We start from the raw sequence: 27,582 nt of genomic DNA, 5'->3' as shown, positions 1-27,582 counted from the left end.
TGCGCAAACCAATCAATAATCGCTTATTGCGATTTTTTTTTATTTTTTTTTTTACCAAAAATATGTAGAATACGTATCGGCCTAAACTGAGGGAAAAAATGTTTTTTTTTATATATTTTTGGGGGATATTTATTATAACAAAAAGTAAAAAATAATGCTTTTTTTTCAAAATTGTCGCTCTATTTTTGTTTATAGTGCAAAAAATAAAAACCGCAGGGGTGATCAAATACCACCAAAAGAAAGCTCTATTTGTGGGAAAAAAAGGACGTCAATTTTGTTTGGGAGCCACGTCGCACGACCGCGCAATTGTCAGTTAAAGCGACGCAGTGCCGAATCGCAAAAAGTGGTCTGGTCTTTGACCAGCAAAATGGTCCGGTCTGAAAGTGGTTAATATTTGCAGTGTTGACCCTTCTTTTTCAAGACCTCTGCAATTCGCCCTGGCATGCTGCCAATCAAATTCTGGGCCACATCCTGACTGATGACAGCCCTCTTGCATAAATAATGCTTGGGGTTTCTCACAATTTGTAGGATTTTTTTTTTTGTTCACCCACTTCTCGAGTTCTCAATGGGATTAAGATCTGGGGAGTTTCTTGGCCATGGACCCAACATTTTGATGTTTTTGATTCCCAAAACACTTAGTTATCACTTTTGCCTTATAGCAAGCTGATCCATCACGCTGGAAAAGGCTTTGTTCCTCACCAATCTGTTCTTGGATGTGCTTGGGAGAATTTGCTCTCTGCGGATGTTTTTGTACAGTGAGGGAAAAAAAAGTATCTGATCTCCTGATGATTTTGTACGTTTGTCCACTGACAAAGAAATGATCAGTCTATCATTTTAATGGTAGGTTTATTTTAACAATGAGGGACAGAATAACACAAATATCCAGAAAAATGCATTTCAAAAGAGTTATAAATTTTATTTGAATTTTAATGAGTGAAATAAGTATTTGATCCCTTATCAATCAGCAAGATGTATAGTTCCCCAGTGTATTCTATACAGGTAACTATGGAAAAAGCCAGTGGAGTAAAGAGGCTGCACACCCTGATGAATGGCAATGAAGCAAAGAGGATGATTCCCCTATGGGGTTTTTTTACTAGCAAAATTATTGTAAATCGCAATCCAATTTGTGTGTATAAAAAAATAAAATAAAAAAACAAAATGTTTTACAAATGTTAAAATACACAAGATTCTAAAAAAAAAAAAAGACTATTCGTGGTTGGATTATTGCACTAATTGAGTACATCCGCCCCTTTGCGGTGTTGCTAAATTGATGGCTTGTGTCCTATGATTTGCAACAAGAGCTCATATTTTTAAAAATCTTGTGTATTTTAACATTTGTACAATAAAAAAGATTTTTTTACACAAACTGATTGTGATTTACTAATAATAATTTTGCTGCTAAAAAAACTCCTGGGAGAATTATCCTTTCTTTGCTTCTGTAAAGGTAACAAACTGAGATTAAGAGTGTTTCTAATCTCCCCTAAGGGAGTGCTCCTAATCTCAGCTTGTTACCTACCGTATTTATCGGCGTATAGCACACACTTTTCCCCCCTTAAAATCGGGGGAAAGTCGTGGGTGCGTGTTATACGCCGATCCCCACTGTCTGTGAGTCTAAAAGACCGAGCGCCGCCGAAAAAGACCGAGCGCCGCCAAAAAAGACCGAGCCGTCTGCTCGGCTCCGCTCATAGTCCCACCTCCCTGCTGTTTCTGGAGCGGGTGCTGCCGAAAAAGACCGAGCCGACTGTACTGTGTACTCGGCTTGGCTCGGCTTGCAGTCCCGCCCATACTGGGCGGGACTGCGAGCCGAGCCAAGCCGAATACACAGTAGAGTCGGCTCGGTCTTTTTCGGCAGCGCTCGCTCCATAAACAGCAGGGAGGCGGGACTACGAGCGGAGCCGAGCAGACCGCTCGGTCTGTCTCGGCGGCAGGATATTTAAACATGGGCAAGGCTGCAAACGGCGCTGGGCAAGCTGGAAATGACACTGGCAAGCTGCAAATGACACTCTGCAAGGCTGCAAACAGCGCTGGGCAAGCTGCAAATGATGCTGGGCAAGCTGCAAATGACACTGATCATTCTGCAATGATGGACAAGGCTGCAGATGCACACTGATAAGGCTGCATTGACGGGCATTTAAATGTAAGTTTTTTTTTTTTTTGTTTTTTTTTTTGTTTTTTTTTACTTAAACTTCCCTCCACTTTTTTCCTTAAAATGTCCTCCTAAACTTGGGGTGCGTGTTATATGCCGGTGCGTGTTATACCCCGATAAATACGGTATATAAAAGACAACTGTCCACAGAAGCAATTACTCAGATTCCAATCTCTCCACCATAGCCAAGACCAAAGAGCTGTCCAAGGATGTCAGGGACAAGATTGTAGACCTACACAAGGCTGGAATGGGCTTTAAAACCATTGCCAAGCAGCTTGGTGAGAGAGTGACAACAGGGTGCAATTATTCGCAAATGCAAGAAACATAAGATAACTGACAATTTCCCTCGGTCTGGGGCTCCATGCAAGATTTCACCTCATGAAAAAGGTAGTAAAAAATGCAGGGCTCTGTGATACTGAACCTTACAAATTCATAGATAGTGCCATAAATAATGAAAATCGATATTGCTAAAAAATGTAACTATGAACATAACTTTTTTTTTTTTTTTTTTTTTTGGTGTAGCAAGCTCACAGTGGAAAAAATTTTGTATTAATCCTCAATATCAAGTGTCCAAAAAATTATTTTTTGTCTCTGAATTTTCATCAATCCACATAGACAAAAGTGCAAATTAGGCTATTATATGTATTACTGTCCAAAAAGTGACTCTAGTGATGGTAATCCTGTTCAGAAGAGGGTGACTTCACACACCTGCTCCACCCCACCCCTATGTGAATGCGCTCACCTCCAACAGTGTGACCGCACACTTAAGTTTGGTCCACATAAGCAGTTGAACCACTCCTGGGCTCTAGGCCCTTGTACACGACGGAAAATGTCCGATCGGACCGTGTTGTCAGATAATCCGACCGTGTGTGGGCTCCATCGGACTGTTTCTGTCGGAATATCTGACCAACAACGTTTTAGAGCTGGGCTATAAAAATTTTCCGACAACATGATCCGATCGGACTTTGTCCAATCGTTTGTAGAGAATTCCGATCGGACAAAGTGCCACGCATGCTCAGATCAAATTCCTAGACCAAAGCTATTGGCTACTAGCCTGAACGTAGTCACGTCGTAACGAAATAACGTCATCACGTTATGAATGATCAGATTTTTCCGTCAACTTTGTCCGACTGTGTGTATGCAACACCAGTTTCGGACAAAATCCGACGAAATAGGGACGAAATAGGGCTAATCACGTGTCTTCCTACACGTGTCCGTGATCTCAAGGCAGCTGGGACCATTAGTCACCAAGAAAACAATTGGTAACTTTACGTTGAAGAACTGAAATTTGCAGCGCCCGCAAGGTCCCCCTGCTCAAGAGAGCACATGTATAGGCCCATCTGAAGTTTGCTAATGAACATCTGAATGATTCATAGAAGAATTAGGTGAAAGTACTGTGATCAGATGAGACCAAAATTGAGCTCTTTGGCATCAACTCCTTTTCGCCATGTTTGGAGGAGGAGAAATGCTGCCTTTGACCCCAAGAACACCATCCACACCGTCAAACATGGAGGTGGAAACATTATGCTTTTGTAGTGTTTTTCTGCTAAGGTGACAGGACAACTTCACTGCATCAAAGGGATGATAAGTGGGGGCCATGTACTGTCAAATCTTGGGTGAGAACCTCCTTCCCTCATCCGGGGCATTGAAAATGGGTCATGGATGGGTATTCCAGCATGATAATGACCTAAAACACATGGCCAAGGCAACAAAGGAGTGGCTCAAGAAGATGCATATTAGGGGCCTAACCAGTCTCCAGACCTTAATCCCATAGAAAATATGTGGAGGGAGCTGAAGGTTCAAGTTACCAAACATCGGCCTCAAAATTTGAATGACTCGGAGAGGATCTGCAAAGAGGAGTGGGACAAAATCCCTCCTGATATGTGTGCAAAACTGGTGGCCAACTACAAGAAAAGTCTGACCTCTGTGATTGCCCACAAGGGTCTTGCCACCAAGTACTAAGTCTGTTTTGCGAAGGGGTCAAATACCTATTTTGCTCATTAAAATTCAAATCATTTATAGCTTTTTCGACATGATTTTTTTGTTCTGTCTCTCACTGTTAAAATAAACCTACCATTAAAATTATAGATTGATAATTTCTAGGTCAGTGGGCAAATGTACAAAATCAGTAGGGGGTCAAATACCTTTTCCCTCACTTTACTATTTTTTTTTTTATTCATGGCTGTGTTCTTAGGCAAAATTGTGAGTGAGCCCACTCCCTTGGCTGAGAAGCAACCCCACACATGAATGGTCTCAGGATTAGAGTTGCCACCTCATCTCTTTAAACCCAAACACATATTAATTACACAGGTTCTGTGGCTAATTGAATGCAGGTAAGGCACTAAGTGAGTTTAATTACCACCTTAACCAGCTGCAGAACCTGTGTAATTAAAGTGTTCAGGTTTAAAGGGATGAAGTGGCAACCCTACTTGGGATGCTTTAATGTTGACATGACACGACTGATGGTAGCACTCACCTTTTCTTCTCCAGACAAGGTTTTTTACGAATGCCCCAAACAATTGGAAAGGACATCCATCATCATCATCATCCCTGTACCTTTTGGAGAATATCGGTCTGTCCTTAATGTTTTTCCTGGAGGGAAGTGGCTTTTTTTGCTTTCTTTCTTGACACGAGGCATCCTCCAAAAGTCTACACCTCACTGGGGTGTGTGCAGATGCACTTTACACCTGCCTGTTGCCGTTCCTGAACAAGCTCTGCGCTGGTGGTCCCCCTGATCTCGCAGCTGAATCAACTGTAGGAGGTGGTCCTGGTGCTTGCTAGACTTTCTTGGGCGCCCTTAAGCCTCCTTCACAAGTGCAGTGGAAATGTTTTTTTATGGGATTAAGTCAAATTTCATGGCAAAGAGGGACTTTGCAATTAACTGCAATTCATCTGATCACTCTTCATAACATTCTGGAGTATATACAGTTTGCCATCATAAAAATTGAGTCAGCAGTCTTCTATTATATTTGTGTCATTCTCAAAACTTTTGGCCACGGCTGTATGTTTTGTAGGTGACCTTTCATTTTTTTAATAATGTGTAAGCTCACACTAATGGCCGAGAGTGCAATAAAATCGTGACCTTCAAGACTGAGCCAAAGTGAAATGTAGCTCCTGTGAAATTATGACTTTGCGGGTTTTCAGCGCCATTCAAACTAGTTGTACTCCTGGTGAACTCACAATATTTGATGTAAACTGGCGTTACTTCTAAAGGCTTAAGCCCCAAACTCGGCAACTTCTAAAGGCCTCATCCACTTGATCCAGTTTAGCATTGAACAGTGGACAAACTCCCTGGTCTAATTTATCACAGACCTCCACTTTGCCTTACCAGTTTGCCAAGAATAGGCAACAAGTTGAATTTCAGTCCTTTAAATCCATTTCCATATCAGAATGCGTCCACAACCATTTTCATGTCCATTTCTCAATTTCTTTTATGAATTTTGCTTTAACTTTTAGAATTGCTGTACAAGGAGCCAGGTCAGCTCCACTGTTTAAGAAGACAAGGCTATAATTACTCTGTCAAAAGACTATTTATATTATTTTTTTAAGGAACAAAAATGATGGGAGTGTGACAAATATATTACACTCATCAAAATTTAATATAAGTCTAACCATTTTTTTTTTACTGTTTATTCACTTGAGTTATTGATGTTGTTTTTGGCTTTTCGCATTGACTTGGCTGTTTTACTTTTTCTAGTAGCTCGGAAAATAGACATAAATATTTTTTTTTCATTCTGTGTTTGAAGCCATGCTCCATTCAAGTGCAAAAATGTATTGTTTGAAGTTGAACGCTAACCTTACTTTTTTAGTTTTGCACAGTTATACAGACTTCTCTCCTGTAGTTTGCATTAGAAGCTACACCCAGTCCAGATAGACCTGCCTAATTTCCTGGCTGGAGGATGCCCAGAATCATTTAGACCATTTTCTCTCCAACCTGAAGCAGTCATGCTTTCAGAGAGTGATGTACAACATACTGCTGACCACCTTCTACCAGCCATGATCTTTCTTATTAAACTGATATAACAAAAAAAACTTCCAAGAAAACCTTGCCTTACAAGATTCCCAGGCACCCCACTGTTTGCTTCCATGTGAAATTAGAAGCAAACTTGTCACCCAATCTGCTTCCTCAGTTACCACCTTTAAGGCATTGAACATAGATCTGTCATGCAGGAGCATCCTGACAAAATACTTCGATGCCTAAGGTGGGGCTGAATGTTATCATTATATGAGGGGTCATTGTGACACTGAAGGAAAGAACATTTTACTGTGCAAGTACAGTTGAAATCCACATGGAAAAAATACCAGTGGAAATACAGTCTCGGCATGACACGTTGCTAAGGCAAGGGATACATTTAGGCCCACAACATCATGCTCTGTGATAGCGGGTTGGCAAGCCCAGATTGTGGGTTGGCAAACCCAGATTGTGGGTTGCCAACCCACCATCTCAGAGCATCAGAGTGGATGGAGCCAGTGCCTAAAGCCCCATACACACTATCAGTTTTTATGCTGAGTTTTTCCTTCAGGTTTACCAAAACCATGTAGTGCAAGGGCCTGCCTGATTGCATACAAATTGAAACTCCTAAGGTTTGACCTCATATTATATGGTTTTGGTAAATTGGAAGGAAAAACTCAGCAGAAAAACTGATAGTGTGTATGGGGTTTACGAAGCAGGAGTAGCATAAGCCGATGCTTCCACTGTAGTTCCAGCTTCTGTCCCCTGTGCATTTGGTATCACTCCACCTGGGACAAGAACCGTCTAACAGTCTAGCGATGCCAGCAGAAGCTTAAAGACAAAGATCAGTTTATTAACCACTTAACCATTGGGCACTTAAACCCCCTTCCTAACCAGACCAATTTTCAGCTTTCAGTGCTCTCACACTGTGAATGACAATTACTCAGTCATGCAATGTTGTACCCATATGAAATATTTGTCCCTTTTTTCACACAAATAGAGCATTCTTTTGGTGGTATTTAATCACCGCTGGAGTTTTTATTTTTTGCGCTAAAAAAGACTGAAAAAAAAAATTTCTTTGTTTCTGTTATAAAATTTTGCAAATTAGTCAGTTTTCTTGATACATTTTGGCCAAAATTTTATACTGCTGCATATCTTTGGTAAAAACCCAAATCGGTGTATGTTATTTGGTCTGTGTGAAAGAATCCACAAGCTATGGTGCCAATCACTGAAAATTTATCACACCTGAGGTACTGATGGCCTATCTCATTTCTTGAGACCCTGACAAGCCAGGACAGTACAAATACCCCACAAATGATTCTTTTTTTGTAAAGTAGACATGCCAATGTATTTAGTAAGAGGCATAGTGAATTTTATGCAGTTGTAATTTTTGCAAAATCAAGATTTGTTTTTTTCCACAAAATTGTCATATTAGCGGGTTATTTCTCACACACAGCATATGCATACCACAAATTACACCCCAAAATACATTCCACTACTCTTCCTGAGTATGGCGATACCACATTTGTGAGACTTTTCACACAGCCTGGCCACATACAGAGGCCCAACATGCAGGGAGCACCATCCGGTGTTCTAGGGGCATACCTTTCAAATCTAATTTGACTACCTATTACTAGAGATCGACCGATATGGGTTTTTCTCTGGCCGATGCCGATATTTAGAAATCATGGCGGCCGATATATGATGCCGATTTTTTTTTTTGGGCCGATATGTTAGGCCGATTTTATTTATTTATTTTTTTCCTTTTTTATTTTATTTTATTTTTTTTAATCCCCCTTGATCTAACACACCTTTCCCACTGGGGTGTTTTTCAGGCGCTTTTGGGCTAAAAATAGCGCCTGTAAAGTGCCTGCAAAATGGCTCCCCTGCAGTCTGTGTGAAAGACAGAGTGCTTTCACACTGAGGCGATGCGCTGGCAGGATCTTAAAAAAAAAAAAGTCCTGCAAGCAGCATGTTTCAAGTGGTGTATACCGCTCCTCCACCACTCCTGCCCATTGATATGAATGGACACCACTGCCGAAGCGCATGCAATGCGATTTGGCAGCAGTGCTTCATGGGCACATTTAACCTCTTCCTTGGCCGCTAGCTGGGTTAGATGTGCCCCACTAGCAGCCAAATAGCACCGCTAAAATGATGGTAAAGAGCCGCTAAAACTTGCGTTTTACCATCAACGCCTGCCCGCTCCAGTGTGAAAGCAGCCTTCATAAGTGATACAGAAAATTTCTTACATTTAAACATTTATTAAACAAAACAAACCTCCAATCAGTTTACTTGTATGTATGATTTAGATAAAAAAAAAAAAAAAAACTATATATTAAATAAAAACAGGTAGTCAAAACTTTTGGACAAAAAAAAATAAATGGGCTAACTTTACTGTTTTTATTTTATTTTTATTTTTTAAATAGTGTATTTTTTCCCCCAAAAAAATGCATTTGAAAGACCTCTGTGCAAATGTCGTGTGACATAAAATGTTGCAACAACCGCTACTTTATTCCCTAGGATCTCTGCTAAAAAAATATATATAATTTTTGGGGGGTCTAAGTGATTTTCTGGCAGAAAATACAGGATTTTTACTTGTAAGCAACAAGTGTCAGAAAAGATTTAGTCTTTAAATGGTTAAACTGAGAACTTCTACACACTGAGATGACTTCATTCATTCAAGTGTAAACATTGTATCTTTCTGTTCTTTTCTTGGCAGCCTGCCCAGAGAGGAGGAAAGACGTTTCTATGACGACTCAGGCAACTCACACTGACTTCTATTACAGAAGTCATTTCAAAGTCCCGCTGTAGTTCTATATCGGCTTTTTACCAGCTCAATCGGCCGATGCCGATTAATTAAAAAACTGCAAATATCGGCCGGCCAATATATCGGTCGACCTCTACCTATTACACTGAGGCACTATAGTGGCACTGTAGTGGCATGGATGAGCCATAGATGGATATGGCCGAGCATGGTTCAGCCATGAATGTGGATGGCTGGGTGGGTGTGGCTGGCTGAGCATGGATGGATGGGTGAGTATTGTTGAACGCTGCTGCACCCAATCTCTCTCATCTCACTGTACCGAATGGTACGGGGAGGGGAGGGGAGAGATGAACCAGACATGATGCCGGTTTGTTTACAATTGATTGCTCCATCATTTGACAGAGCGATCACATGATAAACAGCCATCATGAGCTGGCATTTACCGTCATGCGACCCGGCGGTCACGAATATTCCCGGGTGCACGCAGGAGCAAGGTTCTAGGAGGAAGTCCATGGACGCCCTCCCAGAATAAGCCGACCGCACTGCAGCTGTCTTTCGACTATGGACCAGTCGGCAAGTGGTTAAACATCATAGTTTTACAATGGTCTTATTTTGTATATAGTTTTGCAATGGGCATATTAGTACTTTTAATAAAAGGGTTATTCGGCTGCTTTCACACTGACTTGAAGGTGCAGTGCAGTTCACTTGCCGCTTTCTGACGGGTTATCTGCACTGAGCCATAGACTTGAGTGGTGCACCAAAATTAAAATTCTGGACCGAAACCGAATATTCAGGCTGCACATAGCTGAAAACCAAAACAGTGCCTAAAAAAAAAAAAAAAAAAAAAAATTATATATATATATATATATATATATATATATATATATATATATATATATATATCTATATATATATATATATATATCTTGTATATTTGTATTATATTCATCTTTTTAATTAAGTTTTTGAAGTGCTTTTTTATTAAAAAAAAAAAAAAAAGTATGAAATGCACGTCCCTATTGAAATGCCTTCACCTGGTGTACTTTGTTAGTCAGCCACAGAGTGCTTTACAGGTCCAGGGCCATGGTGCACTCATTGGCTAGTGGAACCCTGTGCCTGAATACTTCCCTTGGAGCATGCTTATTAAAGGGACAAAGACTATCTAGATGGGGCTTGTTCCCCTAGATCCTGCCTGGCTCTCTCCATCTTGACTGCAATGTAAGTTATACAGGGTGTCACAAAAGCTTGCTGGGAGTAGAAGGGATTTTATCTGTCTGACAAACAGCTTTGTGCCTGGTGTCCAATCTCCTGTAGGCAGAATAAAAACCCTGTTATCTTGCCCCCACATCTGGAGATATTTACACGTGGAGTTGTTCCTTAAGAAAATTGCTTACTCGCCCCTGACTTGAAAAAGGTGATGAGCATGAAAGCCACAAACCCACTCATGCTGGGATTTAATAGTCAGGTTTAGGAAAGAATCCCCTAATCTGTGGAGTGGAAATGTTACAATGATTTCCAGCTCGGGATGGCCAGACTGCACACATAGAATGATTGTCCATTCCTTTTGGCTTTTATAATGCTTTAAAAATAAACTTTTTAGGTCACCCAAAAGAATCCTGTGGATCCAGACAAGATTTATTTACCAAATCCTAAACAACGGAGAGGCTCAAATACAGAAGCTTCAAGATAGATGCTGAAATAAAAATTAAAGCCTTTCCATTTAGTAAAACTGTTACAAAGGAAATTCTAAATGGAGCTGCAGTGAAATGTGAACAATCATTAGATTGAGATGTATAGGCACCTAAATTTATATGTAAACCTTGCTTTTCCTGTAAAGGTCAGGGCATTGCAAATTGCTGTAACCTTTACACTGATATCTTGATTTAAGATTGTACAGTCGTTGGTCTGTGATGGGAGTAAACTGTGTCCTAGATTGTGTATCCTCAACCCCAGGTTCATACGGGGGGGCACAGACCTTCGGTTATGGGGCTGGAGGAGTCAATGGGCTACAAGTACTGTGATGTCACCACTGTGCTGGCGGCACAATCTTCCATGGTTGCAGATGGGACTTGTAAATAGGTGATGTGGCTGTTCAAGTAGAGCAACATACAGCAATGCGGAAATTAAATACTGTCATGGGCAAAAATATTGGCACACCTGCAGTTCTATCAGGTAATGCACCATTTCGCTAAATAAATTATTGCAATTAGAAATGTTTAGGCTTTCTTATGTTTATTTCTTTTGTTTGTATTGGTATGACACAAAAAAGTGGAGAAACAAAAAGCCAAATCTGTCACATTCCACACAAGTCCAAAAATTGACTGGACAAAATGATTGACTATTAATTTAATATCTGTTGGCACACCCCTTGGAAAAAAAACAGAATTCAACCACTTCCTGTAACGATCAATGACTTTCTGGCATTTTGGACCACTTCTCTTTTGCCAACTGCCTCGTGTTGGAAGGGTTACTTTTCCCAACTGCTGTTTTGAGATCTCGCCGCAGGTGTTCTATGGGATTTGGATCTGGACTCCTTGCTGGCCAGTTCAGTACTCTCCAACGCTTTGTCTTAAACCATTTCTGGGTGCTTTTTGATGTGTGCTTTGGGTCAGTGTCCTGCTGTAAGACCCATGACCTCTGATGGAGACCCAACTTTCTGACACTGGGCCATACATTGCATGCCAAAGTTCTTTGGTAGTCTTCACATTTCATATTGTCATGTACACAGTCAAGACATCCAGTGCCTGAAGCAGCAAAGCAACCCCAGAACATCAGTGAACCCCCACCATGTTTGACTGTAGGGACTGTGTTCTTTTCTTTAAAGGCCTCATTTCTTTTTCTGAAAGAAATGTACCGTAGACAGCGGTGCCTGTCTTTTTTGTAAATATCTCCTAATCTAGGCTTACCTGTAGGTCAAAGTGGTTTGTAACGGTTTACAACCACTTTAAGCAGTTCTCCTTGGTTGAGAACTGACCATTGGACTACTGATTGGAGCAGCAAAGCAACCCCAGAACATCAGTGAACCCCCACCATGTTTGACTGTAGGGACTGTGTTCTTTTCTTTAAAGGCCTCATTTCTTTTTCTGAAAACAGAATAATGGCCTTTACCAAAAAGATGTAATTTTGTTTCATCTGTCCACAGCACATTCTACCAAAAGGATTTTGGCTTCCTCAGGTAAATTTGGGCAAACACTTTGATCAATTTTTATCTTTCGTTCAGGGAGATTAGCTACAGTGCCATGGAATGTAAACTTATTGACAATGTTGCACACAGTGGGCACAGGAATATTACAATCTCTGGGGATGGACTTGTAACCTTCTGATAGTCTATTCCACAATTTTTGTTCTAAAATCCTCAGATATTTCTTTTGCTGCTCTTTCTCCTCCATGCTCAGTGTGGCACACAGACACACAACTGCGAGGTTGAGATAATCTTTTACCATTTTAACTGACTGGCAGTTTGATTTCTATTTCGGCACCGGTTAATTGATACACAAGTTTAATTACAAATTACAGGAGCATCACAACCTTGGAATGCAATTATTATGTCCCAATAATTTTGACTAGTCCATTTTTGGAATTTTGCGTGAAATGTGGCTTTTTATTTCTCCACTTTTTTGTGTCATACCAATAAAAACAAAAGAAATAAACCTGAGAATGCCTAAACATTTGTAATTGCAACAATTTTCTGGTAGAAGTAGTGCATTGTCTGACAGAAATGCAGCGGTACCAGTATTTTTGTCTATGACTTTAACATTAACCTGGAGGAAGAAGCACCCTACGATTCTGGTTTAGGGTGCTGGTGTTTGCAACAATGCTTCATGGTGTACGCTGAAAATTGGTGTAACATGAATCTGCTTCTAAGAGGGTAATTGTGCCTTTAAAGATGAAGTAAAGGCACTTTTTAAAAATAAAAATAAAATGCAACCTGCAAGGCAAAGGCATAATGAGCTAGTATGCATAGCATACTAGCTCATTATGAATAATTTACCTGAGAACGAAGCCCCCGAAGCGGTCCTCCTGCTTTATCTTCACCGCTGCCATGTATCCCGGAGTGACTTCCAGGTCTCACTGCTCCGGCACTGTGATTCTCCGGAGCCGCGAGGATGCACGGGAGCCGACGCGAGCGGCATATCGCCATGATCTGCGGTGTGCTCAGTGCGCCTGCGCGCCACTGTCTATGGCGCATGCAACGTAGACAGCAGTGCCTGTCTTTTTGTAAATATCTCCTAAACCGTGTAGGTTTAGGAGATATTTCTTGGACCTACAGGTAAGCCTTAATCTAGGCTTACCTGTAGGTCGAAGTGGTTCGTAAGGGTTTACAACCACTTTAAGCAGTTCTCCTTGGTTGATAACTGACCATTGGACTACTGATTGCAGCAGCATACTGAAAATGACGGTTGTCTTTTTCTGTTAGCATGTTCACAACATTAGACTGACATAATTGTGCAAAGAAATAGATCCCTGGTTGGCTCAGACTTCTGTCCATTTCTCTCCAGTGTGATTGTTTCTGTGCAGAGGCGAGCAGGAAGCTAATATAAAGGCTGGTTCTGGTACTTTGATAGTTGTATTTAATATTTTTAAAATTAATTTAATTATTGATTGTTTTAATTTGCCAGTAGTTCAGGTACAAATGGAACTTTTTTAATGTGTAAATTGCACACCACGATTTTTAATCAGAATTTCCCTTTTATTCTGTTTATGGATGACTTTTTGAGTCTGTCCAGAAAGTTCACTGAAAAGTGATGTATCAGTTATTCTTCCAGCACGTGGGTGGAAAACCACACATCGATCTAAAATCTCGAACATGCTGTCAAGGTATGGAAACCTCCATCTATTTATACATGTTGTAAAATTGAGGATTAGCCCAGCAACGGTAGTAATTTTCCTTTATGAGGCGTGATGGACAGCACAGTGGCTTCCTGTAAGTGGTAGTGTGGGTGGGATTAGCACAATTGATGGGTTCGCCATGCGGAAATCCTTCCTACTCCCCCGGAGTTCCATGCTGTGGGTCAGTCATACATCAATCTCAGAATTTTCCTAGTGGGTGGCAGCAAAGCTGATGGCGGTTTTTTTTCTCGGTGAACTGGCTGTATGCTTGTTATAGAGAAATACTAGGACAAAAAGTTAAAATGGGGTAAAAAAATGTCATATTGAGTCTGATCACTGTGGTTTTTAACAATCAGACTCCCTAAATTTTTCTGCAATTGGTACGCAGCAGTGGCGTTTATTTTAAAAGACACCCCAACACACTTTCATTGCAGTACACTACTGTGCATTGTGATGCAAAAAAAAAAAATACAGGTATGATTTTAGGTCCATTGTGGTGTTCATATGACTGGGCTCCTTTAAATGAGAAGTATGGGAATGGAAAAAAATAAATATTCATACTCTCTTCTATGCAGCAGCATTGATGAGTTGCTGCAGCTGTCCTCTGCCAGAGAACTGAGCAATTTCATGACCGCTAATCACTCAGTTCTCGGTCCTTTCTGAGCAGAAAGCATTGACTGTCAGTCAACACTCTGCTTTTGTCCATCCAGCATGCAATGGAGCGCCAGGATGGAGAGGGGGCGAGAGTGGGTTGTCTCAGGCTCTGTGGGGCGCCGAGAACCAAAGCCAGTTACTGATTAGGCATCTGGGTGGATCCCAACAAGAGGGTCAGGATCGTTCCACAGCCTTAGTCCACTGTCAACTGATTCAGGGTACCAGGAGAGCAGAAGTAAGTACACTCCTGTGACCCACAGGAGAAGTATGGCTGAAAAGCTTTAGACATACTTCTCTTTTAAAGCGGTAGTAAACCCGCACATTTTTTTATTTTATTTTTTAAACCTGCAAAGCAAAAGGCATAATGAGCTAGTATGCACCGCATACTAGCTCATTATGAAATACTTACCTTAGAACGAGGCCCCGACATCTGACCCGATCCACGCCGAGGGAGCCGACATGCTCCCTCGGCGTTTCTTCCGGGTATCGTGGCTCCGGCGCTGTGAGTGGCCGGAGCCGCGATATCGTCACTCCCGCGCATGCGCGCAGGAGATTTCAGTCCGGCCGCTCGGCTGCTGCCGGATTTTGACGGCGAGAAACCCCTTGTGCGCATGCGCCGCTGCAGTCAGCGGCGCATACCGAGGGGAATATCTCCTAAACCGTACAGGTTTAGGAGATATTTTTTTTACCTACAGGTAAGCCTTATTATAGGCTTTCCTGTAGGTAAAAGTTAAAAATGTGGGTATACAACCACTTTAATACCTAACAGAATAATACAACAGGTGAAACTTGCTTGGAGTTGTGACATGCATGGGCCCCTCAGTGCTTGCAGGACTGACATAAGGTTGTGAACTCATTCAGAATCAGGTATTGCTGCAATTGGCCTGTTTATTCTGGATCGAAACAGACAATAATAAAGGAAAACAATAACAACTCGGTGTCCATTCAAAATTAAAATGTTATATTGGTGCAGACATTTTTGTGTACCCAATAAAAGAAGCTAGTTGTGTGTGTGTTTGTTTTTGTTTGCAAAGTTTGGAGTTTGTAATACTCTTGTTTGGCTCACTCCAGTGTTTAAAATAGCAAGCATTAGGTTCCCTTGTCACCCCCTCTAACTAACCACTGGTAAAAAGAGGAAAAAAAAAAAAACTCTCCAGATGTCCATATTACTTAAATTGGTTGTAAAGACGGAAGCTTTTTAATCTTGCTGCATTCTGTGCAAAAAACTTTCTGTTTGCAGGAGCCGCTCCAGCACCCCTTAATACTTACCTGGGCCCCTTCTCTATTCAGTGATGTCCACGAATGCCTTGGCCATCTGGGATTCTCTCTCCTGATTGGCTGAGACACAGCAGCGGTGTCATTGGCTCCCACTGCTGTCAAAGTCAGAGAGGGGGCGGGGCCAAACCGGGGGTCTGTGTCTGAATGGACACAGGGAGCTACAGCTTGGCTAGGGTGCCCCTATAGCAAGCTGCTTGCTGTGGGGGCACTGGACAAGAGGATGGGACTGGGAGAGCCAAAAGGGGACCCGAGAAGAGGTGGATCTGTGCTGCCCTGTGCAAATCCACTGCACAGAGCAGATAAGTATAACATGTTTATTTCTATAAAAAAAAACAAGACTTTACAATCACATAAACCAAAGCTATTGGTGGAGACAGTATTTACAGTGGTTGGGATCTCTCTGAGGCTCCAGAGGCAGGAGAACTCATTGGGGCGGTAATGGGACTGGTGCCCAATAAGATAATAAGCAGTTAAAAATGTCTGGTCCATATTAGCTTTGCTTCTAGAGGAGACTGTGACTTTGATTCATTAAGTGTGTCACTCCCCTCCAATCAGGGCTCAGAGCTGTCAGCTGTGTGAAGACTTTCAGATCCCCAAACTGCTCCTTTCTACTGTGTGTTTTCAGAAGGATCTACAGAAGAATTGGCTGCAGATACACAACTTTTATCTCTATGTATCGCCTAATGCTAGTCACTTCACTGGGTACATGTGAGGGTTTACAACCACTTTATGACTGAGAAGTGCACCATCTTAAAGTGGTTGTAAACCCTTTACAACCACTTTTTGCTACAGGTAAGCCTATATTAAGGCTTACCTGTGGCTACCCCCGATATCTCCTAAACCTGCACGTTTTAGGAGAAATCCCCTGTGTCGGCATATGCCAATGTCATCAGCACATGCGCACTGAAGCAATGGGACATCTGTCCCATTGCTTCAGCTAGTGTGCCGTTACCGGCGGCTCCCGTGCCAATCACAGAGCTGGAGCTTGCGATACCCTAAAGTAACTCAGGAAGCGATGTTGCTGGCCGGAGTGGTGTTGCGAGGATATGCATACTAGCTTGTTATGCCTTTGTCTTGCAGGTTTTTTTTTTTTTTTTTAAGTGGGCTTTCAACCACTTTATTACCGGATACGTTTACCCACTTCCTGCCCAGGGCATTTTTAAGCTTTCAACGTTGTCACACTTTGAATGACAATTACTCTGTCATGTAACAGAGAGGAGACAAGGGCGCTCTGGTGGAGGTGGATAGCTGGTCAGAGGCATGATAGTGATGAAATGGCACTGCAGCACTTTGGTTAGAAGAGAAGCAACTCTGAAGATATAAAAAGGAAAAGAAAGGTGCCTCTAAGTGCAGTATGCAAAATTTAATAAAGTGCATAAAGGGTTAAAAGCACTTACAAGATCATTGAGTGTTAAAAAGCATTTTAACTGCTTTTAAACCTTTGTGCACTTTATTAATTTTTTATGCAACACTGTACCCACTTTAAATTTTGCATCATTTTTTCTTGAGACAGATAGACCTTTATTTTGGTGGTATTTAATCACCACTAGGTTTTTTATTTGTTACTATATAAAGGAAAAGATGCAAGTTTAAAGAGAAATTGTTAACCTGCAGCTTCTGTTATAAAATTTTTGCAAATTAATCTTTCTTCATAAATTTAGGCCATGATGTATTCTGGTACATTACTTAGTAAAAACAACCCACAGCAGTGTATATTATTTAGCATGTGTGAAAGTTGGAGTCTACAAACTGGTGTGTGTGTGTGTGCGCGCATGTATGTGTGTGTGTGTGTGTGTGTGTGTGTGTGTGTGTGTATATATATATATATATATATATATATATATATATATATATATATATATATATATATATATATATATATATATATATATATATATATATATATATTTGAAAATTGTTCAAACCTGATGTACTGATGGCCTATCTCAGATGCACCCCCCGAATTACCTCTTTTTCAAAAGTAGACAATCCAATGTGTGTTAGTAAGACGCATGGGGAGTTTTTTTTTTTTTTTTTTTAAGTTGTAGGTTTTTTTTGTCACAATTTTTTGGAAATTAAATTTTTTTTATAAAATTGTTTTTCTTCCGCAGAAAGTTGTCATTTTAACAAGGTATGTCTTGCATACAGCATAAGCATACCAATAATTACACCCTAAAGCGCATTCTACTATGCATCCTGTGTATGGAAATGCTACGTGTGAGGCTTTTTTAACAGTCTAGATTCATAGAGGGGCCCAAAATCCAAGGAGCACCTTTTGGGCTTTCAAGAAGCATAAATTACTCATCTAATTTCCTGAATACCTATCACATTTTTGGAGGCCCCGGAGCACAAGGACAGTGTAAACGTTTAAAAAAAAAAAAAAAACATTTCAGAAAGCAAACACACCAGGGTATTTTCTATTACTTTTTTGAAAATATATTTTTTTTGCCAAAAGTTTTTGGAAAATGCAGGAAAGAAAATTAGTTTTTTTTTTCTACACAAAGTTGCCAATTAATAAGATATTTCTAACACACATCATAGGCCAAAACCCATTCCGATACCCCTCCCGAGTATAAGGATACCATATATGTGAGACTTTTTCACAGCCTAGCCACACAGAAGGGCCCAAAATCCAAGGAGCACCTTCATGCTTTCTAGTGGCATAAATTACACATCTAATTTCCTGACCAACTATCACATCTTTGGAGGATCTGGAGCATCAGAACAGTGGACACATCTACAAAATTACCCCTTTATGGAAAGCAAACTCCCAAGATATTTTCTTCGAAGAATGTTGAGTCTTTTGAAGACTTAATTTTTTTTGCCAAACGTTTTTGGAAAATACGGAATGAAAGTGAAAATTCTTTTTTTTTTTTAACACAAAGTTCTCAATTAAATAAGATGTTTCTCACATACAGCCTCAAAATACTTAGAATTACAAACCAAAATACAGTCTACTATGCCTTCTGAGTATAACTATTCCACATGTGAGGCTTTTTTACTGTTCGGACTGATTATATACCAGACATTATATCTTGTGTATCACACACATCAACCAATTGTACCAGAATCAATGTAATGGTGACTTCCATACGGGTGGCCATGGAATATAGCTTAGTACCTATAGCAGTCCCTGTTCCTATAAGCCAAGCAAACCTAGCCTACTCTCCAGTAAGTACGGGTGCCTAAAGAAAGGAATAACAAAAGAGTTCTTGTGGTTCCAGGAGTGCAGTTGTCTGCAGGAGATGGCTGGGACTTGTGTCTAGCAGGAACGTAGTCCGTTTAATGTGCCGATGGGTCAGTTCAGGTGCGGGCAAAGAAATGGTCAGAAAACAGGCAAAGGATTGGTCCAAGCAACAGGCAGAAATGTGGTCAATTAACAGTCCAGGGTTAGTACAGATGGCAGGCAGAGGCAACACTGCACTGGTGTGGCAGTGATCAGGCACACTGTTGCTTGCTGCACTGGTCTAGTGACAGTGGGATTTGTATAGCAGCGATCTGGAACATTGTTGCTAGCTTACACTGGTCTGGTGACACTGGGATTTGTGTTCTACTGGTAGTAAAACCTTGCAGCTGAGTCATGTTTTACCACTCAACTGCTACCCCCTTTAACTGCAGAGGCAGTGGCTGGGGGTGCACACTCCTTGACTGCGATGCTTTACTGTAGCAGGAATTATACCCTTTTGTATGCCTGTTGATCGTGAACCATTCAAGTAAATGGGGTTGCTTGTCCGGGGTCCAATGGGTTAAAGCCGTTTCTGGGGAGGTATTATAATGCCTCTGTACTGCCTGTCAAATGCTCTCTGAAGAGCCATCCAAACACTGATGGCTCTTCAGAGAGCATTGTACATGTGAACAAGTCCTCATGGGGACACTATGACTGCAGGGGCATTGATCAGGAAGACTATGACAGGCAATTAGTGACACTGTAACTGGTGTGGCAGTGACCAGGGGCACTAACTGGTGTGGTGGTGAGAAAGGACACTGTAACTGGTGTGGCGGTCATCAGAGGTACCGTAACTTTTGTGTGGGGGTAATGTGGGGCGCGGTAACTGGTGTGACGGTGATCTGGGACACTGCGGCTGGTGCAATGGTGATTAGGGATACTGCGTGGGTGGCATTTTTTTCTTTTCCTGCTGTCCCTAGAGTAGTGCAGTGACACTTTACTACTCTGGGGTGGTGATCAGGATATTTATTTTTTATTTTTTTACACTGTGATTGCTTGTTACAGTGATATTCACTTTAAAATCATTATTTTTAATTGTCATAATTGGCTTTCATTCATTAATTGTTTACTGTTGTGATCGGTCACAGCTATTATATGGTACAGTGTCGCTGTGATCACTGTGGCCAGTCACAGAGTTTGCAATAGTAAACCATGCTCTAGCCTCAGTAGAAAAGCCAACCATCCACCAGCATGCTGCAAAAAAGGACCCTTGCTCTCTTTTGTGGAAGTGGTGGTCTCTCTGTCGAGGTGTTCCATGTCCTCTGCTCAGACCTCAAGTTCTAAAATCAGCAAAACTTATTCTCCCTGCTGATTCTAGCTGTGGCTCAGCAGGGGGGGCATGTTGACCTTTGCAGAGAGACCATGCCTTCCACACAGAGCAAGGGCTCTTTTCTGCAGCATGTTGGCAGGGGCGAGCTTTTTTATTCAGGATATGGCTGTTTTCTAAAAGAAGAAAAATATTTGACTTCACAAATTTTTACTGTGATGCACCTGGAATATATTTATAGTAAGGGGAAAAAAATTGATCCCCTGCTGATTTTGTACATTTGCCCACTGACAAAGAAATGGAAGTTTATCATTTTAATGGTAGGTTTAGTTTAACAGTGAGAGACAAAATAATAACAAAAAAATAAATAAATCCAGAAATCAATCGGCAAGATTTCTAGAGTTCTCCCAATCTCAGCTTGTTACCTCTATAAAAGACACCTGTCCACAGAAGCAATCAGATTCCAGTCTCTCCACCATGGCCACAACCAAACAACTGTCCAAGGATGTCAGGGGCAAGATTGTAGACCTACACAAGGCTGGAATGGGCTACAAGACCATCCCCAAGCAGCTTAGTGAGATGGTGACAACAGTTGGTGCAATTATTCGCAAATGGAAGAAACTCCAAATAGCGGGCAATCTCCCTCCATGCAAGATTACCCCTTGTGGAGTTTCAATGATCATGAGAATGGTGAGGAATCAGCCCAAAATTACACGGGAGATTCTTGTCAATGAGTTCAAGGCAGTTGGGACCATAGTCCCCAAGAAAGCTCAAGAAAGCACATGTACAGGCCCGTCTGAAGTTTGCTAATGAACATCTGAATGATTCAGAGGAGAATTAGGTGAAAGTGTTGTGATCAGATGAGACCAAAATCAAGTTCTTTGGCATCAACTCCACTCGCTCTGTTTGGAGGGGGAGAAATGTTGCCTATGACCCTAAGGACACCAACCCCACCGTCAAGCATGGAGGTGGAACCTCCTTCCCTCAGCCAGGGCATTGAAAATGGATCGTGGATGGGTATTCCAGCATGACAGTGACCAAAAACACACAGCCAAGACAACAAAGAGTGGCTCAAGAAGAAGCACACTAAGGTCCTTGGGTGGCCTAGCCACTCTCCAGACCATAGAAAATACGTGGAGAGAGCTGAAGGTTCTGGTTGCCAAACGTCGGCCTCAAAACCTTAAAGACTTGGAGAAGATCTGCAAAGTGGGGAAAAAATTCCCTCCTGAGATGTGTGGAAACCTGTTGTCCAACTACAAGAAACCTCTGACCTCTGTGATTGCCAACAAGGGTTTTGCCACCAAGTACTAAGTCATGTTTTGCGAAGGGGTCAAATACTTATTTCGCTCAAAATGCAAATCAATTTATAACTTTTTTGAAATGCAGATTTCTGAATATTGTTCTAATTCTGTCTCTCACTGTTAAAATAAACCTACCATTAAAATTATAGACTGATGATAATTTTTTTGTCAGTGGGCAAACGTACAAAGTCAGCAGGGGGTCAAATATTTTTCCCCCCTCACTATAGCTGTGTTAAAAGGACAACAAAGTTGGGCTTTAGGAAACCTGTCCTAAGAAGAAAATATGTAGGTTGTCATTGTTGAACCTACTAAAAACCCTACTTGCCTGGCCTTCATGCTTGTCCAGTGGCTTCAATACTTGCTGAGCCACTGACCCAGGACAAGCATGCAAAACAAGCATTCAGACTTTGCTCCATCTTCACTTGTTCAATGCCCTGGATCAGCGACTCTACTGAAGCCATTGGATCAGCATAGTGTGTAATTAGCATTATTCTTAAGGTCCTCACCAGTGACAGCCAACCTTTTTCTCTCAGGACAGGATGGGTCAAATTCTTTTGTTCCAGAGCCAGGAATAAAACCCCAATTATGGACCTTTGTGTACAGCAAACTGCATGTTAAGTCATGTGCATCATCGTTGGTGTGAAATTCAATCGTTTTGGGGTAGTGGGTCATGTTATTTTAATTTCAAATACAAGAAAATAAAAACTGTGTGTGGTAGATGCACCTAATTTTATCCTTCTGGTAAACCATGACCAAAATTATAGGATGACAGCAGAGAAAAAAAAGAGTATGTATTTAATGGACAATAATCCCATTAAAAACAGATTATACGCTTTAATGTAATTACAATGAAACAAAACAAAGTGCTGGACCTCAGGTCTGCCCATGCTTCAGACTGGCTGAAGTTTTTGTCTTCCAGGGGAAGATGATATACAATAGTGCTGCCAGCACTTTTTTTGCCATGTAATTAATGAGTACCATACCCCTGGGTACCCCAAGCTCAACTTCAGTCTTCCTGTCAGTCTTGCACAGCTGTACAGGATCCTCTCCTTTACTGAAAATGCTTATTCTGATTTCACTGCACACCATGAGCTTCTCGCAGCGTGCCTTAGAAGCTGCAGCAAGGCAGACGGCGGGGCCTGCCACATTTCTTGGTTGGAGAATGTACAGCATCATCTCTCTCCTCCCCAGCGTGACTGTACCTGGTCTACTACTTTCATTTATTGAATTTCAGTTTTTCAGTCATCATGCTCAGCATCACATGTGGGTGTTACCTAGGGTAATTTTGCATAAAAATACAACCTGCCTCGGATCACCCATCCAGGTTGAAATCCATCTTTCACGGCATTTTGAAATTTGTAGATCCCCTCCCAAGAGCTAGCCTCAGGGCTGGTGTTAGAAATCATGCCCCCCCCCCCCCCGTACCAATTGTCCCCTGTGTTCATTCAGGAAATGAATGGGCCAATAAATACGCAACTCAACTTCTAGAACCTATTACCCTGTACCTCGTTATCACTGAGGCTCTGATGAAGAGGGTACTCCCTTGCAACGCGTAAGCCGTTCGTGATACCATCTGGTTCCTCTGAACACCCGGTCCAGGTTGCAGAAGATACAGTTCCGAATTTTTGGAGAAATGTTAAAGTGGTTGTAAACCCTAAAAAAACAAACAAACCTGCAAGACAAAGGCATAATGAGCTAGTATGCATTTAACAACCCTGGCAGTATGATTATGTCAGATTTTTACATCTCAAAGCAATACAATTGTTTTGCATAGAAATTTGGCATTTTTATATTGTAGGCCTGTAATTCTTAGCAACAACACACTTAAATCTGTCCAAACAAGAATATAGTAGATATACCAGGTATGATAACGTTTGAAACACTAAAGCAGTCTTCTGACATGCATTTTTTCTTATACAAATCTGCTTATTTAGATGGCAGAGGAAGAACATAGGGAGCTGTACTTCCGTCCCATTCTGATGTAGGTGCTACAGGTCTCGTAGATCTCAGCTCTATAGTTGTGTTTCCACCTCCCTCTCCCAGGCTTTGTTTTGTGAATAGCCAAGAGGCGAGGAAGCGGAGACGCAGCCGTAGCACTGTGGTCTATGAGAGCCAGCCAAAAGGGATCATTATTTGCCTTGGCCTATATACAGGCAGATTTGCCTAATGTAGAAGTGAGCCTGCATGTCAGTGGGGGCAGTTGCTTTTGGGAGCAACATGATTTATACGGTTATTGTTGAATATGACACATTGCCTCTTGGTTATTCTTCTATTGCAGCCATTCTCAACCAGGGTTCCGTGGAATCCTAGAGTTCCTTCAGAGGTGGCTAGGGGTTCCTTGAGCTGTGGCTGATTTACCTCCTGTTTGAAGGTACCTAGATAGTTCTGAGCCAATGCCACTTGGAGGAGCCAGTGGTATGACACCAATAATCTTTTTATAGCTCTCTCTAAAGGGGCCATTCTTACCCCCACCGTAAAAAAGGACATTCTTCTCACTGAACACCAAAGTAAGGGGCATTGTTCTCACTGACCCCCAATGAATGGGTTTTATCAGGGGTTCCCCGAGACCTGAAAATAATTTGAAGGGTTCCCCTTGGGTAAAAAGGCTGAGAAAGGCTGTTCTATTGTATTGCAATCAAAAGTGCATGTGCTGATATGCTCTGTATCTGTTGCCTCTAATGTCTGGTAATAAAAATGTATTTAAAAAAAGAAAAACATGATTTATACTGTAACTGCATGAACCTTGGTAAGTTTGTGCTTGGAGTTGGGCTTTTAAAGTTTACTTGTACCTTTAATGAAGTCTTCTGAGCAAATTACAGAAGCAGGAAATTAAATTTCTGGGGGCATTCTGTAAATCAGCAGAACACTTCTAGGTTGCCATGTTGCATTTCATTTGTTTACATTACACAAAAATTACAGCGACTGTATATTGAAATAGAACAGTCAAGTTTAAGATTGTTTCAAAATGACTGATGGGGAGCAGTGTTAAAGCGGAGCTCCACCCAAACTGGGAAGTTCTGCTTGTTTGCCTCCTCCCCCAGCCTCCACTGCCACATTTGGCACCTTTTGGGGGGGGAGGACAGGTACCTGGTTTTGATAGGTACCCACTCCCACTTCCGACTGACTCTTTCATCTTTCCCCCGCCTGGCCATTTACAAAGTGCAGCAAGCTTCACGCATGCGCAGTAGGTAACCGGTTGTGAAGCTGCAAGGCTTTACTGCCAGTTTCCCTTAGTCAAAATGGTGGCGGCAGCCCCTGAGAGCCAATTGAAAATCAGCTCAGGTGAAGACACCACTGGAATTGTGGACAGGTAAATGTCCTAATATTAAAAGTGAGCAGCTACAGTATTTGTAGTTGCTGACTTTTTACATTTTGTTTTATGAAGGAACCTGGAGCTCTGCTTTAAATGCTGTATTTTTTTTCTTTTTTTTTTTCTTTTCACAAAAGTGAAGTTTGCCTTTAATGAAAATGAGTTTTATTTTACCAGTTTCCAATGAGCAAAATATTTTTTTCTTCATCCATTGATTTTAAAAGATTAGACCTATTATCTCAAAGCCAATGGTGTCCGAGCTTTAATGGCCTACAGCTGTAAGCCTGGGTTTCACGCCTAAAAATTTTGACTGTACTGCCTGAAAATTTCCCAAAGAAGCTTCTTGAAAACTGGTTCTTGGTGTGGGCGTGTAACTGCATCAGACTTTTTATTCCCTTGTTTTAATGAAATAATTTGCCTGTTGCCTTTTCAGCATTCCGCTGTGGCCTTCAGTTCCTTGGCAATGTCGCAGGAGGGAACCAGGGTTCCCAGAATAGAATCTGGAATCACGCTTTTCCACAGCTCTTCCTGTAAGTCTGAACAAGCCCGTTTTCCATCTAGCGCACTAAATCCCTGTCTTATAATTAGCAATTTTGTGGCGGGCGCAACTTGTAATCCAAGTGTTCCTCTATTGATAAGATTTATTTGCTTTCTATGTTTGGAGGTGAGCCATAGAACAAGCACAAGTGATCTTGATAATGTTAAGTATTATCTGTATCCTGCTGTGGTTCAATATGGGCAGACTAAACATTAGGCGTATGATATGAATAGACCAAGTATGATAAAATTCAAGAGAGAACTAGTTGTAACTGTGATAGCTGTGTATTTCATTAACTTTTTCTGTACCTGCCATGGTTTCTGTTTATGCAAATTAATAGGAAGTAAAGTGTATCTCACAGTAAACTTTATTTTATTTTTATTGGTAAATTTTGGATTTCAGATCCATTTTTTGTACTGGAGGCAATGGTCACCATGACCAACAGAATGGTAAATCTCCCTAGTGGGGTCGCAGAGAGCAATAAAAAAAAAAAATACAGGTTCCAGACTTTTCCTTCCCACTCCATTCTAACTAACCTACAAAGAATTTTGTCTTTACACACACTTTAAAGGGGACCTGTTTTCTTTTTAGATGTTTACATAAACTTGTTGGGATGGAAAATTAAAGCATAATAGAAGAGCTGAAATACTTGCCCTTCTGGAGAAAATGCTACATCAAGTTACCCCCAGTTCTGGCTACAAGTCTGTAGGCCCAGACACTTGGGTATAGAATCTCTGCTCATGGAGAAGATCAGTTAATCTGTACTCTGATCGTAAGACCAAAGGGGTCATATGCCGCCAATACCAATGGAAATTTGAAGTAGCATTTTTCCAGGAAAGGTTGTTCCTTTTCTGTTACTCTTTGTCGATTCCAGCAAGTCCGGTGTCGTACTCTTATGGTAGATTAGACTTGTTACAAATCTGGCCATAATACTTCGACACCTGCAACCTGTAAACTAACATTCAATTTAGGTCTTGGTGTAGGAGTCTAGTTCTAAGACCGTGTTGTCTACATTAGCAGTCGGGAGCCAATCGGTGTAGTTTCTAGTCCTGTGATCACCATGAAAGCCAACCATGCTGATTGCATGAGGTTTGTTTACAAACAAGCCTGTGGCTGTGAAATAAGAAAATATATATATATATATATATATATATATATATATATATATATATATACTGCACAGTGAAACCAAGGAGAAAAATTGTGTAACCTAGCAGCCAACATGGCTGTAGACCAAAAGCATCAGTATAAACGTGAAACAAAAAGTGTAGCAATGAATGCATTATCAAAAATATGAGATGTAAACCATTGAGAAACAATATATAAAAAGTGCTAAATCTCAAAACAAAGTGATAAATGAATCCACCAAAAAAAAGATAAATACCTAGAGAGAATCTGTTAACAATGTCCGAATAATTATTCAACACACATTCTCCATAATGTGCACTTCTGCTCCAGTCCAAGTGACAACCAGTGAACAAGTGTGGAGATTGAACTACAGGTATGGCTCTTTAAAGATAGGAAAACGCCACCACCACCGTGATAAGAGGGAGGCTTACCAGATAATGTTGACCTGGCGGGGCTTACGCCACCCAAATCAGAAAAGGCTTGTCAGATGACAAGAATGGCTGATCGTTAAACCATTGGACCATCAGAGGCAAGCATCATAAAATTCCAGGGCATCGAATGGGAGGTAGAAGCTTGGTATTCATGCATAAGGTCATGCAAACAAAAAACTCAGATTTCCATAAAATGTTTATGGCATAAATAATGGCAGTAAAGCAATGTCTGCAGGAAGGTCCAACTGACGGGTTTCGACGAACACAGTCGTCATCTGGGGTGTGGACCCCCCCGCCAGCAGCATCGCTTATATAGGAATGATGACCCCAAAATGTGCGAGACACCGCAAAACTTTTGCATAACGTCACTTCCGGTATCTACCCTGGAAATAGAAAAATACCATAAATATTTAAGCAGTAAATGTCCAAATTAAAAGATAATGCACATATTAAATTTAAAATCCCATTACCCATAAGTTCAAACAAGGGGCCAGCCAAACGTCAACAGTAACTGTAGCATGGTGAAAACATTGACCAAGCCTCGCCATGAAAGCGAGGCTGGGTTCCATAATAAATGCATTTACCAAGCCTTGCCATGAAAATGAAGCTGGGTCCTGTGACATCTGGGAACCAAGCCGTATTATATTGTATTATCTTGTTTGGTTATTAGTAGCACAGGGACTACAAATATTCATATAGAACATAATGGAATTGATCTTTAATGTGATATTTACATATTTACAGCTACTCCTTTTTT

At 41.2% G+C, this 27,582-nt stretch overlaps 1 protein-coding gene across 2 annotated transcripts in view; it reads left to right on the top strand.

The window, feature by feature from the left end:
- ATXN10 (ataxin 10) overlaps positions 1-27,582 on the top strand; it is a 182,399-nt gene that overhangs the window by 76,909 nt on the left and 77,908 nt on the right. For both annotated transcript variants that reach the window (XM_077469350.1, XM_077469351.1), the window contains exon 4: positions 25,162-25,258. In XM_077469350.1, the coding sequence (XP_077325476.1) occupies positions 25,162-25,258 (97 nt within the window). The remainder of the gene's footprint in view (positions 1-25,161; positions 25,259-27,582) is intronic.

This window comes from Lithobates pipiens, unplaced genomic scaffold, assembly GCF_037356315.1.
Source record: "Lithobates pipiens isolate NorthernLeopardFrog02 unplaced genomic scaffold, aLitPip1_a1.2 Scaffold_8, whole genome shotgun sequence".
Lineage (NCBI taxonomy): Eukaryota > Metazoa > Chordata > Amphibia > Anura > Ranidae > Lithobates > Lithobates pipiens.
This window is presented reverse-complemented; position numbering and strand designations above follow the sequence as displayed.